The sequence below is a fragment of the Stegostoma tigrinum genome, chromosome 18 (assembly GCF_030684315.1).
Source record: "Stegostoma tigrinum isolate sSteTig4 chromosome 18, sSteTig4.hap1, whole genome shotgun sequence".
Taxonomy (NCBI): Eukaryota; Metazoa; Chordata; class Chondrichthyes; order Orectolobiformes; family Stegostomatidae; genus Stegostoma; species Stegostoma tigrinum.
Window position 1 is genome coordinate 62,830,550 of NC_081371.1, and position 20,849 is coordinate 62,851,398.

General features: G+C 43.6%; 1 protein-coding gene across 1 annotated transcript in view; it reads right to left on the reverse strand.

Annotated features, from left to right (window-relative positions):
- Window positions 1-20,849, reverse strand: part of zdhhc17 (zinc finger DHHC-type palmitoyltransferase 17) — a 134,397-nt gene that overhangs the window by 77,311 nt on the left and 36,237 nt on the right. The window contains exon 3 of the mRNA XM_059652606.1: window positions 3,976-4,098. Coding sequence (XP_059508589.1) covers window positions 3,976-4,098 — 123 coding nt within the window. The remainder of the gene's footprint in view (window positions 1-3,975; window positions 4,099-20,849) is intronic.

Genomic DNA, 20,849 nt, shown 5'->3' on the forward strand with positions numbered 1-20,849 from the left:
AATAAAATGTGAGGCTGGATGAACACAGCAGGCCCAGCAGCATTATCATGTGGTCTACTATTACACACAAACCATTGTTAGCCACTAATGGTCCACATTAGCAGCTATTCATTCTCCAAGGCTGACTGTTGCCCACTCCTTTGTCTGTCCAGAGGTAATAGGAACGGCAGATGCTGGAGAATCCGAGATAATAAAGCGTAGAGCTGGATGGCCCAGCAGCATCTTAGGAGCACAGAAGCTGACGTTTCGGGCCTAAACCCTTCATCCAACTGTTTTTCTCTCTCTTTGGACTCTATCACTAAATATCATTTACTCCGATCCCCTTCCTCCACCATATCTTCCACATAAAAAGTAACTTTTTCCTAACTACCATCAGTTCCGAAGAAGGGTCGCTGGACCCAAAACATTAACTCTGACTTCCCTCCACAGATGTAGCTAAACCTGCTGAGTTTTTTTTTCTGGCAATTTCTATTTTGGTTTTTGATTTTCAGCATCTGCAGTTCTTTTGATTTTTCAAAGGCATTTATAAGCTGAGCAGACTAGTCCAGACTTGGTCAGTTCAACCATTAACTGCCTGTTGTCCTCAACTTGAAGACGACAGTCATTATTTGTAATTAAACTGTTGAAAAAGTGTCAAGTTCCAGATAAATAGAACGGATTCTGTGACAAGCATCTACTGCAAGGCACAGTCAAAAACCACGTTGTTACAAAACAGTTTGAATTCTATCTTAAAACTAAGCTAAATGCTCTTCAAGGCCCTTTTGATTTATCAACGATGATATCAAATACTTGAAGATCACAGATAAAGCATATCAGATATAGCGTCAAGACCCCACTGCTTTCGAATCATAGAATGCCGATATAGTGTGGAAGCAGGCTATTTGGCCCAGTGAGTCCACACCGACCCTCCTGAGGACAAACCACACAGATCCACCCGCCTCCACCCCACTCCCCCCACCCTGTAATCGTGTATTTCCCATGGCTCACTTACCTCTTTGGACTGTGGGAAGAAACCCATGCAAACACAGGGAAAACATGCAAACTACATACAGGCAGAGATAATGGGAACTGCAGATGCTGGAGAATTCCAAGATAATAAAATGTGAGGCTGGATGAACACAGCAGGCCAAGCAGCATCTCAGGAGCACAAAAGCTGACGTTTCAGGCCTAAGGGTCTAGGCCCGAAACGTCAGCTTTTGTGCTCCTGAGATGCTGCTTGGCCTGCTGTGTTCATCCAGCCTCACATTTTATTAACTACATACAGGCAGTTGCCCAAGGGCCAAATTAAACCTGGATCCCTGGCACTGTGAGGCTGCAATGAGCCACTGTGCTACAAAGGATGCTTGCACCTCAATGTCAGAAAACTACCTGCCCTCTGCCAGCATGACTCTCCCAGTGCGTGGTTTGGATCTGGAAAGCACTGCCTGAAAGTGTGGTTGATGCAGAATTAATTGGGGCCTTCAAAAGTGAATTACATGATTACCTGAAAAAAAATTCAAGGCCGCATAGAGTAGAAAAATTGAGAGGAAGTTGGACTACGGGACATGCAGAGTTGCATTTTGGATGGCACGGTGGCACAGTGGTTAGCACTGCTGCCTCACAGCACCAAGGACCCGGCGTCAATTCCACCCTCGGGCGACTGTCTGTGTGTAGTTTGCACATTCTCCCTATGTCTGCGTGGGTTCCCTCTAGGTGCTCCGGTTTCCTCCCACAATCCTAAGGTATGCAGGTTGGGTGGATTGGCCATGCTAAATTGCTTGCAGTGTTCAGGGGTGTCTGGCTTATAGGGCGATGGGTCTGGGTGGGATGCTCTGAGGTTTGGCATGGACTTGGTGGGCCAAAGGGCCTGTTTCCACACTGCAGGGATTCTAATTCTAATATGATGGGCCAAAGGGCCTCTTGCGTTGAAATTATTCTATGGCTCCGCGAATAGGACTTCTCCCAGTAATTCTTGCACCTTCTGTTTAAAACAGTTACAAAAATACTGAACTAAAAGCAAAATTATAGCGAGAAGCCAGGCTAGCATTCAACAGTAATAAATGCATTGCACTTTATTTCTTCTTCACTCACGTAACATGGATGTTGCTGGCTGGCCAGCATTTATTGCCTGTCCCTAGTTGCCCCTTGAGAAGGTGGTGGTGAGCTGCCTTTTTGGACCACCACAGTCCATGTGCTGTACATTGACCCACAATGTCCATATGGAGGGAATTCCAAGATTTTGACCCAGCGACAATGAAGGAACGGTGATATATTTCCAAGTCAGGATGGTTCGAGGCTTGAGGGGGAAACTTGCAGGAACATGTGCAGTACCCACAGCAACAAAGTTGGTTTCTCCCAGTGATTGGAGGCAACAGTGGCAGCAAAACCAAAGTGGCTGCCTTGGAAGAATGGCAGCAGCAACAAAGGCAGCTCATTCCAGCAAATGGTGGTGGCTGTGGAGTCATTAGAGCCAACTTGTCCCGACAATCAGTGGCGGCATCAGTGTCGGAAAAGGTGATTGGTGGAGAATACCCAGGAGGAGACTGACCAAAACTCCAGGTCAGGGATAGGCCCGGGGAGTTAAAACTTTCAAACCTGGACATTTTTGTGCCATTTTCTCTTGTTTTTAGCTTTGTATTTTAAGATGGCACTGTAGAATTTGTATAATTTTCACAGTACTCCTTTATTCCTGTACTCGAGTAAACGTGACAACAAAATCTAATTCTACTTCACTTATCTGCTGCCCTTGTCCTTCTAGATGGAAGTGGTTGATAGTGTGAAAGATGCTGTCTGAGGATCTTTAGTGAATTTCTGAAGATAGTACACACTGCTGTACTGAGTGTTGATGGTGGAGAAAATGGATGTTTGTGAATGTGGTGCCAATCAAGCGGGGGCAATTTTGCCCTGGGTGGTGTCAAGTTTCATGAGTGTTGTTGGGGCTGCACCCATCCAGGCAAGTGGGGAGTATCCCATTACACTCATGACTTGTGCCTTGTAAATGGTGGACACCTTTGGCAAGTCAGAAGGCAAGTTACTTGCCGCAGAATTCCTAGCTCCTGATCTGCTCATGTTTATGTGGCACATTCGGTTGAGTTTCTGGTCAATGGTGACCCCCAGGATATTTAATGTGGGGGGATTCAGTGATGTCAACAACATGGAATGTCAAGGGGTGATGATCAGATAGTCTCTTACTAGAGATGGCATTGGTGTGGTGCCAATGTTATTTGCAACTTGTCAGCCCAAGCCTGGACTTTGTGCAGATCTTTGTTCATCACCATTCATGACTCCTGGCTCGATTGGATTTGTACTCCTTTTTGCATACAGGATGTGCTTAGGCAATTTTTCACATTGTCGGATAGATGCCAGTATTGTCACTACAGCTGAAGAATTCCGTTATGGAAGGAAAATGACATGCTGACCCTGTCTGGCCTATATGTGACTCCAGACACACAGTTCTGTGGTTGGCTCTTAACTGCCCTCTGGGCAATTTCCAGATGGGCAATAAATGTCGGCCTAGCCAGCAATGCCATCATCTCATGAATGAATAAAAAAAGTGCATTTTTAAAAAATTCACTTCTGGGCCATGGGAGTCGCTGGCTAGCCAGTACTCATTGCCCATCTCTAATTGCCCTTGAAAAGGTGATGGTAAGCTGCCTTCTTCAACCACTGCTGCCCACATGCTCTGGTTTCAAATAAACTGCAAAATCTTGAACAGAATTAATTATGAGGAATAAATAAATGGGGATTGAACCTCTTCCTCAAGTCAAACATTATAATTTGACCAAAGATGGTGAATAAGATTCACTTTGAGGAGGCGTTCCACACTTTTAAGAGATAGGAGTACAAAACAATGCAATTATTACTACACAAATCAGACTGTCTCCAAGCACCAATCTTCATACCAATTGCATTTAAACAAGTTATTAGAAGACAACTTATATTATTTCACAATGTTTACAATAGTTCAATGAATGGTAAAGACTCTCAAACAACTACCTGCTCAGATCAATTCTGTTATTGATAGCAGCCCAGTGCAGAAGTGTAACATTTTCTTTGTCAGGCTGCCGTACGTCATAACCTGCTTCCACAAGTTCTCGACAGCGGTCAAAGATTCCATATCTAGAATGGAAAGAAAATAAATAGTTATATGTGTGCATGTGTCTGACATTTGTCTTAATGTAACCTTTGGTAAAATTTGGAAAAAAATGATCAATTTCCGTGTAATTTCTCAATACGTGCACAACCTTGAGGAAAATACATCTCTGGGCTTACAGCTGTCAGCTTGATCAGTCAAATGAGGAAATTCTTGCATTCAATCAAGTTGCTTCTCAGTTGGGAAGGGTACAGCTAAATGCTCCAATTGTATCATATTTTGGATGAGAAATACATCGTGGTTGGAACAGTAAAAAAAGAAATGAGGAAAAAGGACCTCAACTCCATTCCTCTATCTAATTACATCTGCTCAAACCTACATTAATATAACTAGTGTTGCTCTTAGCTCTAATACACCCAGCTTACTTCTCTGTTCTACCAGTACTCTGACTAAAGGTTTAAGCGAGAGATTAAACAATCACCAGAGAGTTGTGCAACCTATGTTGCGCTCTCAAGCATCAGGCCTCACTTTGAGGAAACACTGATATTTAATAAATGAGTATTAAATTATGATAATGACCTCATTCTCCTGCTCTGTACAAAGATCAATCTTCTCAGAATCCAAAAAATTACATACAATTTACAAGATAAAAATAGTAGATGCTTCCTCATCTATTTAACTAGCTCCTCTTTAAATGGATCTCAGCAATTCGCTATAACCACTCCTGTACTGGTGAGTTCCATGTTCTAACCATTCCCGGCTGAGAAATTACTCCTGAATTCCTCACTGGAATTAACAGCAAACTTATATTTGTGTAAACTGAGCTGGTACTCCACTTGTACCAGACACAGTAGGTTAAGGTCTGTTAGCAGAAATTTGGCAGATGGACAACGATTTCATAAAATGCGTGGTCAGAATTTTGTTGAAATGGAGATACATGGCAAAATGCTGCAGTGGAGAAAGGACTTGAGTGTCCTTGCATGTTATCTTTTTGTAAATGATGAAGGCGACTTGTGCTCCAGAACTAGCCACACACCAGGTCAAAATAAAAGCAAATTATTGCAAATGTTGAAGATCTGAAGTAAAAGCAAAAACTATTAGAGAATCCCACCAGATCTGACAACACCTGTGGAGACAGAAACAGAGGTGAAGTCGAGTTCAGACATGACTTTTCTTTGGGACGCGATTAGACAAGCTGTTTCACTGTAGCTACAATCCTAATAATTTGGAAAATTGCCTAGTTGTTCTTGGTCCACAAAATTCAAGACAAAAACAAACGAGGCAGATCAGTCCACCTTCAATCAAGTCATCAAAAATGCTACCAAATGGTCCTGATTCATCAATAACCTGCTCATAACATTCAGTTTGTGGCACCTGATTCTTGGCCATATACCATCATGATAAGGTTCAACCAAAAGTGTCAGAGGGCATGCCAGGAGCAACACCAGGCATACCTAAAAATGAAGTGTCAACCTGCCCCCAACACATTTCACGATAGAGTATTTCGTACTCTAACTACTCGTTTTGTGAAGTTTCTTTTCCCCACACATTGCTCTTGCTTCATTTGCACATGGCTTTAAAACCACATCCTCTTCTTCGTGTTCCTTTGAGTGAGACCAGCTTCTCACTTTCAGCTCCAGCCAGCCCATTTGTGACTTTAGAAACATCTATCAGATCTCATCTCAGCCTTCTCCACTCCAAGGAGAACAAATTTTAATTAACGACAGCATTGGTGCAATAGTTGGAGGTGACTTTAATTCACGTGGCCAGGAAGAATCACTTAGGGTGGACTGAAGAAAAAGTAGTCAAAAGACATTACTAGTGGGAATGATCTACAGAACCCATAATACTAACACAAAATAGGAGGAAGTACACACAAAGAAATACTGAACACCCAAGTAAAGGGATAGCAATAATCCTTAGCAATTTTAATCTGAAAGTAAACTGGAAAAATCATGTTGCTAATAAAAATCTCAATGGAGTACTCACACAATGCTTTTCAGATAGCTCTTTGCTAACTGCAAGACATTTTGGAGCAGAAACAAGAACAAAGTTGCTGGAAAAGCTCAGTGGCTGTGACAGCATCCATGGAGGAGAAAACAGAGTTAATGTTACGGGATAATAAAATGTGAGGCTGGATGAACACAGCAGGCCCAGCAGCATCTCAGGAACACAAAAGCTGACGTTTCGGGCCTAGACCCTTCATCAGAGAGGGGGATGGGTTGAGGGTTCTGGAATAAATAGGGAGAGAGGGGGAGGCGGACCGAAGATGGAGAGAAAAGAAGATAGGTGGAGAGGAGAGTATAGGTGGGGAGGTAGGGAGGTGATAGGTCAGTCCAGGGAAGACAGACAGGTCAAGCAGGTGGGATGAGGTTAGTAGGTAGGAGATGGAGGTGCAGCTTGGGGTGGGAGGAAGGGATGGGTGAGAGGAAGAACAGGTTAGGGAGGCAGAGGCAGGCTGGACTGGTGTTGGGATGCAGTGGGTGGAGGGGAAGAGCTGGGCTGGTTGTGTGGTGCAGTGGGGGGAGGGGACGAACTGGGCTGGTTTTGGGATGCGGTGGGGGAAGGGGAGATTTTGAAGCTGGTGAAGTCCACATTGATACCATTGGGCTGCAGGGTTCCCAAGCGGAATATGAGTTGCTGTTCCTGCAACCTTCGGGTGGCATCATTGTGGCACTGCAGGAGACCCATGATGGACATGTCATCTAAAGAATGGGAGGGGGAGTGGAAATGGTTTGCCACTGGGAGGAGCAGTTGTTTATTGCGAACTGAGAGGAGGTGTTCTGCAAAGCAGTCCCCAAGCCTCCGCTTGGTTTCCCCAATGTAGAGGGAGCCACACCGGGTACAATGGATGCAGTATACCACATTGGCAGATGTGCAGGTGAACATCTGCTTAACATGGAAAGTCATCTTGGGGCCTGGGATAGGGGTGAGGGAGGAGGTGTGGGGACAAGTGTAGCATTTCCTGCGGTTGCAGGGGAAGGTGCCAGGTGTGGTGGGGTTCCGGTGACCCTTCCTCAGTACGGAAAGTAGGCTTGCAAGACTTGGCAATGTGAAACGTGACAGGATTAACTGATGAACTCAGAATTAAGGAACCCCGAAGTAGCAGTGATTTTAATATGAATGTAAGGGGCCCTCTTGTGGCACAGTGGTCATGCCCCTATCCCTAAACCCAGAGACCCAGGTTCAATTACCATGTGCTCCAGGGGGGTGTAACAACATAAAAATCAAAAGAACCACGGATGTTGTAAATCAGAAACAAAAACAGAAATTGCTGGAGAAGCTCAGCAGGTCTGGCAGCACTTGTGGAGAGAAATCAGAGTTAGTGTTTTGGGTTGAGTGACCCTTCTGCGGAACAAGTTCCGAGGTTTTTTTGGTAGTTTCCAACAATTTCTGTTTATGTGTGCGCGTAATAACATCTCTGAACAGTTTGATTTGAAAAATAGGTAAAATAAAAGAAAATGTATAACGTGAACGTATTTTACATAATACCAGGCTAGGTCTAAGACTAGTATTTTAATGTTAAACAAGGGAATGCAAGTAAAATGGAATGAACTGGGATAATAGGCTAGGGAATAGATCAATGGAGAAGCAGTGGTAGACGTTTAAACGGATGTTTCAGAATACACATAAGAAATGTATTCTTACTAGAAAGAAAATTAAGGTAGGTCACAACATCTCTGGTCAACTAATTATGTAAAGCCTCAAACATATAACAGCACAACTTTACATAGGACAGATGATTAAATAGATATAAAGAATGATGAAAAACTTTAATCAGGAGAAAGAAATTAGAATTTGTGAAGTTAGCTGGAAAAGTAATAAGTCATCAAGTTTCTGCAGGTATTGACAAAGGAAAAGTATAAGTAAAGCATATGTTGGTCTTCTAGACAGTGAGAATGGGGTGCTAATTATAAGTAATAAGGAGATGGTGGATGAAATTAACAAATATTTGTTTCGGTGCTCACTGTAGAGATACAGAAATATTCCAGTAAATTAGGAAGCGGAAGGGAGAGAAAAACTTGGTAAAATTGTAGTCACCAGGGAAGTAGTAATGAGCAAACAGATGCAGTTGCAGATTGATAAGACACTGGGTCATGATATTCTTCACCCTAGTTTCTAAAGAGATTCTAATGAGATAGATCATGTGTTAGTGTTAACATTCTGAAATTCACTGGATCCTGAAAGGTTCCATTAGACTCAAATATCAATTTTGTTGTGAATGCTGCATTTACTCAGAGAAACAGTGACTTTTTAACAATAATTACTCATTCTGGTTATAATTCTGGGAGGCAATGGCCGAGTGGTATTATCACTGGACTATTAATCCAGAAACTCAGGTAATATTCTGGGGACCTGGGTTCAAGTCCCGTCACGGCATTTTGTAGAATTTGAATTTGATAATAACCCGGAATTAAGAATCTAATGATGACAATGAAACTATTGTCGATTGTCAAGAAAAACCCATTTGGTTCATTAATATGCTTCAGGGGAGGAAATCTTCCATTCTCACGTGGTCTGGACCACATGTGACTCCAGATGCACAGCAATGTGGATGACTCGCCTCTGCCCTTTGAAATCACCTAGCAAGCTCTTCAGTTCAAAGGCACCTAGGGATGGGCAATAAATGCTGGCCTGACAGCAACACCCATGTCCCACGAGTGAATTAAAAAAACACAAACATTCTGCTGTGCTCTGCTGCTTATATTTCCTATCTCTTCTAGCCACACTTTGATTATTGCTAACCTGTTCACTACCTGCGCCTTTATACTCTCATTTCCTTTTGTTTTTCATAAACTTTCGTCGAGACCCGTAGTATTTAGGTTAAAACCCAATATACAATTCCAGTCACATGATTCACTGGAACACTTTGCCTTAGCAAGGAAGCCCAGCAAACAGCTCTCTCTTTCTCTGGTACTGGTGCTCTGCCCATGTTCAGAATATATTTATCCCACACATTAGCCATACATTTACCTCCCATTTTGTTTTTCTTAATCAATGTGTATTTGGCTCAGGTCGTCATAATGAGATTCTTATCTTTGTGGTAATGATAGAATACTTCATTAGGATGGAGAGTGAACTACCTAATGATAATCGCAATGCCACTGCCAATTGTTCGAAAAATCCATCTGGTTCACTAATGTCCTTACCCAGTCTGGCCTACAGGTGACTCCAGACCCACAACAATGTGGTTAATCCTAACCTGGCCTCTGGGAAATCGGGGATAGGCAATAAATGCTGGCTGGGCCAGTAAAACTCACAACTTGTGAACAAATTTAAAAAAACTCTCACAGAAACCTATAACATTCTAATTGAACAAGACAATAACGCAGGAATGGTTACACATCAACTTCAACTCTTCCCCTCCCATGCAGGCTCCTCTCAGTCCAGAAAAGCTGTAATATTATTGCAGGCTAATCAGGATTGGAAACTCAATATTAAAAGGGCATTTGGCATCAGTAAAAACAATAGAAACAGTAAAGAATCCATGGGTGACCAGCGTCTACAATTCTATTGTTATCTCACTGTAATACAATATATGTATCCGGAAATAACAGAGGTGTGAAACAAGGCACGAAAATTGGCATGGTGCTTTAAATCTGGATTGCTTTGATGGGAATCAGATGGGAAAGATGAATCTGCAGATTGAATCATGGATTGTTTCTTAGAGTAATACATTACAGAATGTACTTGGGAACAGCGATTTCAGATCTAGTAATTTGCAAAGAGCTTGGATTGAGAAATTTTGTCGATAAGGAGCCTCTAACAGGTAGCAATCACCAACCTGGTAAAATTTCAAATTCAGTTTGAGGGAGATCAAATTGGACTTCAAACCAGTGAACTCAAGTAAGAGAAACTGCAGAGGCAGGAAGAAAGTCACCCCAAGCTGGGAAATTACACAAAGAGAAAGGTCAGGGCATAAGCAGTGGCAGACGTTTAAGCACACATTTCATTACACCCAGTAAAATCTATTTCAGTCGAAAGGAAGGAATTGATGAGAAGGATACTTGAAAGTTGCCACCCAGGTTGACAGGGCTGTTAAGAAGGCATACAGTGTTTTAGCTTTTATTAATAGAGGGATCGAGTTCCGGAACCAAGAGGTTATGCTGCAACTGTACAAAACTCTGGTACAGCCGCACTTGGAGTATTGCGTACAGTTCTGGTCACCGCATTGTAAGAAGGATGTGGAAGCTTTGGAAAGGGTGCAGAGGAGATTTACTAGGATGTTGCCTGGTATGTGGATAATTGTGTGGTTATACACTTTGGTGGCAAGAACAGGAAGGCAGATTACTATCTCAATGGAGTCAAGTTAGGTAAAGGGGAAGCACAACGAGACCTAGGTGTTCTCATACATCAGTCAGTGAAAGCAAGCATGCAGGTACAGCAGGCAGTGAAGAAAGCTAATAGCATGCTGGCCTTCATAACAAGAGGAATTGAGTACAGGAGCAAAGAGGTCCTCCTGTAGCTGTACAGGGCCCTGGTGAGACTGCACCTGGAGTATTGTGTGCAGTTTTTGTCTCCCAATTTGAGGAAGGACATTCTTGCTATTGAGGGAGTGCAGCGTAGGTTCACAAGGTCAATTCCCGGAATGGCAGGACTATCATATGTTGAAAGATTGGAGCGACTGGGCTTGTATACACTTGAGTTTAGAAGGATGAGAGGGGATTTGATTGAGACATATAAGATTATTAAGGGATTGGACACTGTGGAGGCAGGAAGCATGTGTCTGCTGATGGATGAGTCCAGGACCAGAGGACACAGTTTAAAAATAAGGGGTAGGCCATTTAGAACAGAGTTGAGGAAAAACTTCTTCACCCAGAGTGTGGTGGATATATGGAATGCTCTGCCCCAGAAGGCAGTGGAGGCCAACTCTCTGGATGCTTTCAAGAAAGAGATAGATAGAGCTCTGAAAGATAGTGGGATCAAGGGTTATGGGGATAAGGCAGGAACAGGATACTGATTGTGGCTGATCAGCCATGATCATAATGAATGGTGGTGCTGGCTCGAAGGGCCGAATGGCCTACTCCAGCACCTATTGTCTATTGTCTATGGAGGGAAGGTCTTACGAGGAAAGGCTGAGGGACTTGAGGCTGTTTTCGTTAGAGAGAAGAAGGTTGAGAGGTGACTTAATTGAAACATATAAAATAATCAGAGGGTTAGATAGGGTGGATAGGGAGAGCCTTTTTCCTAGGATGGTGACGGCGAGCACGAGGGGGCATAGCTTTAAATTGAGGGGTGAAAGATATAGGACAGATGTCAGAGGTAGTTTCTTTACTCAGAGAGTAGTAAGGGAATGGAACGCTTTGCCTGCAACGGTAGTAGGGTCGCCAACTCTAGGTACATTTAAGTCGTCATTGGATAAGCATATGGACGTACATGGAATAGTGTAGGTTAGATGGGCTTGAGATCAGTATGACAGGTTGGCACAACATCGAGGGCCGAAGGGCCTGAACTGTGCTCTAATGTTCTATGTTCTATGAATGACCTGTGATTAACAAAAACAGTCAAGCAGAGCATCCAATCAAAAACTAAGTTCCGCAAAGTGTTGAAAATTAGTCGTAAACCAGAGGATTGGAATTTTTTTTAGGAACTAGGAACGGATGATTAAACACAACTAATAAAAAGGGAGAAAACTCATTGTGGAAGTAAGTTGACAAGAAATATAAAATACAAAACAGCGAGAGTATCTGCAAATATGTTGAAACAAAGAAAGTAGCTAAAGGCAGCGTGACTAGGAACATTACCATCAGGAACTGGGAAATGGCAAATACTTTAAAGTAATATTTTGCATCAGCCTTCATGGTTGAGAATATTATAAATGTCCCAAAGGTAACAGATAAGCACTGTGTTCATGGAAGGAAAGATCATGCTACAGTTTCTATCATGAAGGACCAAGCATTTGACAAAAGGGACTAAAGGAAGTCAAGTTATCAAGAACCAATGGTTGACATCAAAGGGCTTTAAATGAAGTGGCATCTGCAGTTCCCATTATCACTGGCACTGGAGGCAGTTCAAAAGAAATTCTCTAGACTGATTCCTGGGATGGTGAAGAGGTGGTGTTTGACTTATCAAGGACAACTAAACACGTCTTTATTAAAACTGAAATATACAAGATCCTGAAAGGTGCTTAACAGGGCAGATGTTGAGAAGGTACTGAAATTCTGTGATTTAGGCAAGCATTCCGTACCTTTCTTAATGTGGATATTCTGAAAGGGTACGGTGGTCCATTTTGGTACTAATGACGTAGGCAGGCAGAGAGGCGAGGTCCTGCAAAGGAAATGGAGTGAATAAGATAGGAAGTTGAAAAGCAGGACCTCCAGCATTGTAATCTCAGGATTACTTCTGTGCCACTTGCCAGTTAGACCAGAAATAGGAATACAGTTGAATGGGGGTTAAAAAAGCTGGTGTTGGAGGGAAGGCTTCAGATATTTGGATCATTGAAACTCTTCCAGGGCAGGAGGGATCTGGACAAGAAGGATAGATTGCACCAAAACTGGAGGAGCACCAATATCCTTGCAGGGAGGTTTGCTCGTGCCACGAGAGCGGATTTAAACTTGAGTAGCAGAGGGTGGGAACAAGAGCTGTAAGTTCACATGTGGATGGTTTGAGGAGAAGCTCAAAGTTAAATCAAGTGAGTCTTGATTAAGGTAGAACAGGCAAGGCCAGTTTAATGAAAACAATGGGACTGGCTGTCAGAAATGTCTAACAGGTAAGGCAGCTGAGGTTAGACCTGGACTAGTACATGAAATAACCATATTGCAGCCACAACAGAAAGTTGGTTGAGAGAAAGGCAGGATTGGCAGCTCAACGTTCAAAACTTTAGATGTTCCAGGCATGGTAGAAAGGGATCGAAAAGGGGTGGATAAGCTGCATTACTGATTAAGGAAATTGTCACACGTGCACAAAAAGAAGACTTTTTTTAAATTCATTCCAAGATGTGGGCATCACTGGCTAAGCCAGCATTTACTGCCCATCTCTAATTACCCAGAGGGCAGATCAGATCCAACCACATTGCTGCAGGTCTGGAGTCACATGTAGGCCAAACCAGGTAAGGATGACAGTTTCCCTCCGTAAACGACACTGGTGAGCCAAATGGGTGTTTCCAACAATTGGCAATGGGTTCATGGTCATCATTAGGGACTTAATTCTGTTCATTTATTGAATTCAAATTCCACTATCTGCCACAGCGAGATTTGAACGCAAGTCCCCAGAACATTACCTGGATCTCTGGTTCAACAATCCAGCAATAAATATTCCAAGGCCATTGTCTCCCAACATCTCGGAGGGCTCATCCAGCCAGGCTATGAGGGTCAAATTCAGGAATTTGAATCCAGTTCCAGTGGGTGATTTTAATTTTGTCAACATTGACTGGGACTCCATTAGTGCCAGGGGCTTATATGGGACAGTATTTGTTTGGTGCATCCAGGACAGTGTCCTGAAGTAATACATAGTCCATCTAGGGAAGAGGTCATATTAGATTTTGTATCAGCAATGAGCCTGACCAGGTGATCAGACTTTTAGTGGGGTAGCATTTTGAGAACAGTGATTGTAATTCAATACATTTTAAGGTAGTTACAGATAAGCATAAGACTGGTCCTTGAACTAAGACTAATTACAATACTATTAGTGTTAGGAAGGAACTGGGGAACTTAGATCGTGAACAGCTATTTGAAGGTAAATCCACAAATAATATGAGGGAGTCTTTTAAAAAACAGTTGATCAGAGATCAGGACGAGGATGTTCCTGTGAGGATGCAAGATAAGGATGGCAAGGTTCGGAAACGCTGGGTAACAAGAGATTTGCAAATTTAGGCTGAAAGAAAAGGGAAATAACAAGTCCTAGGCGACTGAAATCAGACAGGCCCCTTAAAAAAATATAAGGAAAGAAGAAAACGACTTAAACAAGGAATTTGAGGGCCAAAAACTTCCATGAAATGTCCTTTAATGCAAGTAGATTTGAGGAGAATCCAAAAGCATTTTCTACATAGATTAGGAGCAAGAGAGGTAGCGAGGGAAAGTATAGGTCCACTCAAAGACAAAGGAAGGAATTAATGAGCGAAGTCAGAGAAAGTGGGTGAGGTCTTTAATGAGTACCGAGCATCAGTGTTCACCAAGAGCATGAATGATGCCAAGATTAGGGGAGGATATGTTGATCTTAAGGAGGTGGTGGCGTTGGGTGTCTTGAAAAACATTCAGTAGTTCAGTCCCCAGGGCCCGTTGGGACCTATCCCAGGATACTGAAGGAGGCAAGTTATAAGATTGCTGAGGCCTTGACAAAGTTCTCAGTATCCTCTTCAGCTACTGGCGAGGTCCCAGAGCACAGGAAATTAGGCAATTGTGTTCCTTTGTTCAAGAAGCACAACAGGAATATCCAGGAAATTATAGGCCAGTGAGTATTACATCCGTGGTTAGGGAAATTACTGAAGATGATTTTTAGGATTTATTCTCATTTGGCAAAGAATAGACTTATGAGGGATAGTCAGCATGCCTTTATACCGGGGAGACTTGTCTCACAGACTTGATTGAGTTTTTTTAAGAAGTGACCGAGATGATTGATAAGGGTAGGGTGTTGAATGCTGTTGATATGGATTTTATTAAAGTATCTGACAAGATTCCTCATGGTAGGGTAGTTCAAAAGATTAAGTCACACAGGATCCATGGTAAGTTACTCAGTGCTCATAAAAGACTGAGGGTGATTGTGGTGCTGCAATCCAGCTTGCCCCAGCTCAGAGCCTCCCACTCCCAGACCTGCAAAATCCCACTTCCTACAGACTAAGGGGGTGGTCATGGGTACCTGCATGGGCCCAAGCTATGCCTGCCTCTTCGCAGGTTATGTGGAACAGTCCCTCTTCCGCACCTACACTGGCCCAAAACCCCACCTCTTCCTCTGTTACATTGTTGACTGTATCAGCGTCACCTCATGCTCCCAAGAGGAGCTCGAACAGGTCATCCACTTCACCAACACCTTCCACCCCCACCTCAAGTTCACCTGGACTATCTCCAACACATCCCTTACCTTCCTGGACCTTTCTGTCTCCATTCCAGGCAACCACCTACAAACTGAAGTCCATTTCAAGCTCACCAACTCCCACAGCTGCCTGGAATACACCTCCTCCCACCCACCTTCCTGCAAATATTCCAACCCCTATTCCCAAATCCTTCGCCTCTGCTGCATCTGCTCCCAGAATGAGGCATTTCACTCCCGCTCATCCCAGATGTCCTCGTTCTTCAAGGGCCGCAACATGCTCCCCACAGTGGTCGAGAATGCCCTCAACCGTGTCTCCCGCATTTCCTGCGCCTCATCCCTCAAACCCCACTCTCGCAATAACCGCCCAAAGAGAATCCCCCTCATCCTCACATACCACCCCACCAACCTCTGGATACAATGCATCATCCTCCGACACTTCTGCCATCTACAATCCGACCCCACCACCAAAGACATTTTTCCCACCCCACCCTTGACTGCCTTCCGGAGAGACCACTCTCTCTACGACTCCCTCGTCTGCTCCACACTCACCTCCAACCCCACCACACCCAGCACTTTCCCCTGCAACCACAGGAAGTGCTACATGTGCCCCTATACCACCTCCCTCACCCCCATCCCAGGCCTCAGGATGACTTTCCACATCAAGCAGATGTTCACCTGCACATCTGCCAATGTGGTATACTGCATCCACTGTACATTGTGTGGCTTCTTCTACACCGGGGAAACCAAGCGGAGGCTTGGGGACCGCTTTGCAGAACACCTACGTTCGGTTCGCAGTAAACAACTGCACCTCCCAGTCATGAACCATTTTAACTCCCCCTCCCATTCCTTAGGCGACATGTCCATCCTAGGCCCCCTGCAGTGCCATAATGATGTCGCCTGTAGGTTGCAAGAACAGCAATTCATAATCCGCTTGGGAACCCTGCAGCCTAATGGTATCAGTGTGGATTTCACAAGCTTCAAAATCTCCCCTCCCCCCTCTGCATCCCAAAACCAGCCGAGCTCGTACCCGCCTGCCTAACCTGTTCTTCCTCTCACCTATCCCCTCCTCCCACCTCAAGCCGCACCTCCATTTCCTACCTACTAAAGTCATACCGCCCCCTTGACCTGTCCGTCCTCCCCGGACTGACCTATCCCCTCCCTACCTCCCCACCCATACTCTCCTCTCCACGTATCTTCTCCTCCATCCATCTTCGGTCCTCCTCCCCCTCTCTCCCTATTTATTTCAGAACCCTCTCCCCATCTCCCTTTTCTGATGAAGGGTCTCGGCCCAAAACGTCAGCTTTTGTGCTCCTAAGATGCTGCTTGGCCTGCTGTGTTCATCCAGCCCCACACTTTGTTATTTTGGGTAATTGTGGTGGATGTTTTTCTAACTGAATGTCAGCAACCATTAGCGTTCTGTAATGATTAATGCATATGAATGATTTGGAATAAAATATACGTGATCTGATGAGCAAATTTGCAAATGACATCAAAATGGGTGGAGTTGTGGACAGTGAGGAAAGTTAACAAAGGATATAGCAGGACAGTGATCATTTGGAATGTTGGGCAGAGAAGTGGCAATGGAGTTAAATCTAGACAAGTGTGAGGTGATGCATTTTGGGAAGTTAAATGCATGAGGAAAATATACTGTAAATGGCAGGAACCATTTAGAAGTTCTGATATACAGGGAGATCTTGGGGTGCAAGTCCATAGCTCCCTCACAGTGGCAATACGAGTGGATAAGGTGGTAAAGAAGGCACAAAGGCATGGGCAGGACATGTTGCTGACGTATAAAACTCTAGTTAGGCAACATGTGGAGTATTGCATACTGTTCTGGTCACCACACTATAGGATTGGCAAAAGACACTGACCAGGATGATTTGATTTGATTTGATTTATTGTTGTCACATGTACCCAAGTACAGTGGAAAGATTTGTTTTGAGTGCAGTACAGGAAGATTGAACAGAGTAAAGAATACAAAGTTACAGCTGCAAAGAAAGTGCACAAAAAGCAAAATCAACATTAGATTTGAAGCTTGAGGGGTCCATTTGAGAATCTAAGAAGAGCAGGGAAGAAGCTGTTCTTGAACCCGCTGGTAAGTGTGCTTAAGATTTTATATCTTCTGCATGATGGAAGAGGTTAGAAGAGATTATAACCAGGATGGGAGCAGTCTTCGATAATGTTGCCTGCCTTCCCAAGGCATCAAGTATAGATGGAGTCAGTGGATGGAAGGATGGCTTGCATGAAGGTCTGGGGCTGTGTTGACAACTTTTTGTAGTTTCTTACGATCTTAGGCAGATCAGTTGCCATACCAAGCTGTGACGCATCCAGATAGAATGCTTTCTATGGTGTATCTATAAAAGTTGGTGAGAGTCCCTATGGACATGCCGTGTTTCCTTAGCCTTGAAGAAGAGATATTGTTGTGGCTTCTGGACCATCGCACCAGCATGGGTGGTCCAGGACAAATTACAGGTGATCATCACTCCTAGGGCTTAATGCTGTCAACCATCTCCACCTCAACTCCAGTGATGTAGACAGGATATTGCCTCCTCCTTGTTTCCTGAAATCCATGATCAGCTCTTTAGTTTTGCTAGTGTTCAGTGACAGATTGTTATCTATCTCTCTGTTTTATTCCATCTCAACACAGTAGGTCAGATTTCAAACAATGGTGGTGTTGTCAGCGAACTTGTGGATATAGTTTGGACAGAATTTGGTCATACAGTCAGTGCTCAGGAAGTCCACTAAGGAGTTGAGGATGCATCGAGGTGGTATGCCAGGTGTTGAGGATTGTCATGGAAAGGTTCTCATGTGGTTAGTTTGGGTCTCTAATTTATTCCAGTAATGCCTCTTGTATGTATAATTTTATCTAGATTTCCTGTAGAGGCTAGGGATGTTGGAGTGTTTTAGTTATAAGGAGAGATTGGACAAAATTGGATTTAGTCGCTGGGGCACGGGAGGCTCAGGGATGGCCTGACAGAACTATATGAGATTACCAAAGGTATGATAATGGTAGTCATTTTCTCAGAGTGGAAATGTCAAATATGAGGCGGCATAGTCAAAAGGTGAGGGAGGGAAAGTTTAAAGGAAATGTACAAGTAGGTTTATTTAACAAAGAGAATGGTCGGTACCTAGGGAGATTATAGAAGCAGGCATTACAGCAACATATAAGATGTATTTAGACAGACACATTAACAGGTAGGGAATAGAGGGATAGAGATTATGTGCAGTCAAATAGGATCAGTTTAGAATAGCAGCATGATCAGCACAGGCATGGTCGGACTGAAGGGTCTGTTCCTCTGCTGTACTGTTCCATGTTCGGTTATTTTCTGCACCTGTTGGTGACTTTTTAAAGCTCCGTGCACCTGAACCACCAAGACTCTTTAGACATCCACTCTATTTAACTTAATATGCTACAAAGTACCCTGATCTATCCCTTTTTCAGTCCTTAATGCATAACCTTATATTTGCTTATACTGCGCTTCATCTATGAATTCCACTTTATAAATTTTGCCGTCGTCTACAACTGTCTACAATGCTGCCTAACCATGTGTCATCAGCAAACTTGGATAAAAGACATTCTATGCCATCATCCAAGTTGTTAACAACACATATAAATTGAGGCTCAAACAGATCCTTGTGAGACATCATTGCAGGGAGTTCAGGACTGGCAGTTAAACATCCAAGGATTCACAACATATCGAAAAGACAGGGAGGTGGGCGGTGGGGGGGGGGGGGGTTTGCCTTGTTAGTAAACAATGAAATTATATCTATGGCACTGAATGACATAGGGTCAGAAGATGTGGAGTCTATGTGGGTGGAATTGAGGAACCACAAAGGCAAAAAAACTATAATGGGAGTTATGTACAGACCTCCTAACAGTGATCAGGACCAGGGGCGCAAGATGCACCGAGAAATAGATAGGGCATGTCAGAAAGGCAAGGTCACCGTGATCATGGGGGACTTCAATATGCAGGTGGATTGGGTGAACAATGTTGCCGGTGGATCCAAAGAAAAGGAATTCACAGAATGTTTGCAGGATGGCTTTTTGGAACAGCTTATGATGGAGCCCACAAGGGAGCAGGCTATTCTGGACCTAGTGCTATGTAATGAGCCAGACTTTATAAAAGACCTTCAAGTAAGGGAACACTCAGAAGGCAGCGATCGTAATATGGTAGAGTTCAGTCTGCAGTTTGAAAGAGAGAAGGCAAAATCGGATGTAATGGTATGACAGTTAAATAAAAGGTAATTACAGGGGCATGAGAGAGGACCTGACGAAAATAGACTGGAAGCAGAGCCTAGCGGGGAAGACTACAATGTAGACCTACAATGGCAGGAGTTTCTGGCTGTAACTGAGGACACAGTACAGAGGTTCATCCCAAAGAAAAGAAAGATTATCCAGGATGGGATTAGGCAGCCATGGCTGACAAAGGAAGTCAGGAAATATATCAAAAAAAAGAGACAGCCTATAAAGTGGCCAAGAGCACTGTGAAATCAGAAGATTGGGAAGGCTACAAAAACAAACAGAGGATAACAAAGAGAGCAATAAGGAAGGAGATGATCAAATATGAAGGTAGGCTAGCTAGTAATATTAGAAATGATAGTAAAAGCTTCTTTCAATACATAAGAAAGAAACGAGAGGCAAAAGTAGATATAGGGCCGCTCCAAATTGATGCTGGAAGGCTAGTGATGGGCGATAAGGAAATAGCTGAAGAACTTAATAAGTACTTTGCATCAGTCTTCACAGTGGAAGACATGAGTAGTATGCCAACAATTAGGGAGAGCCAGGGAGCAGAGTTGAGTATGGTGGGCATGACAAAAGAGAAAGTGCTAGAAAAGCTAAAAGGTCTAAAAATTGATAAATCTCCTGGCCCCGATGGGCTACGTCCTAGAGTTCTGAGGGAGGTGGCTGAGGAAATAGCGGAGGCTTTGGTCATGATCTTTCAAAAGTCACTGGAGTCAGGGAAAATCCCAGATGATTGGAAAATTGCTGTTGTAACCCCCTTGTTTAAGAAAGGATCAAGGCAAAAGATGGAAAATTATAGGCCCATTAGCCTCACCTCGGTAGTTGGTAAAATTCTAGAATCCATTGTCAATGATGAGATTTCTAAATTCCTGGAAGTGCAGGGTCAGATTAGAACAAGTCAGACGGATTTAGTAAGGGTAGGTTGTGCCTGACAAACCTGTTAGAATTCTTTGAAGAGGTGACAAGGATGTTAGACCAGGGAAACCCAGTAGATGTTATCTATCTAGACTTCCAAAAAGCCTTTGATACGGTGCCTCACGGGAGGCTGCTGAGCAAGATGAGGGCCCATGGTGTTCGAGGTGAGCTACTGACTTGGATTGAGGATTGTCTGACAGAAGACAGAGTTGGGATAAAAGGCTCTTTTTCGGAATGGCAACCGGTGACGAGTGGTGTCCCGGAGGATTCAGTATTGGGGCCGCAGCTGTTCACTTTATACATTAATGATCTGGATGAAGGGACTGGGGGCATTCTGGCGACATTTGCCGATGATACAAAGATAGGTGGATAGGCAGGTAGTACTGAGGAGGTGGGGAAGCTACAGAAAGATTTAGACAGTTTAGGAGTGTGGTCCAGGAAATGGCTGATGAAATTCAACTTGAGCAAATGTGAGGGTTTGCACTTTGGAAAAAAGAATACAGGCATGGACTATTTTCTAAATGGTAAGAAAATTTGCAAAGCAGAAGTACAAAGGGATCTGGGAGTGTTGGTCCATGATTCTCTAAAGGTTAACTTACAGGTAGAATCCGTAATTAAGAAAGCGATTGTAATGTTGTTGTTTATCTCAAG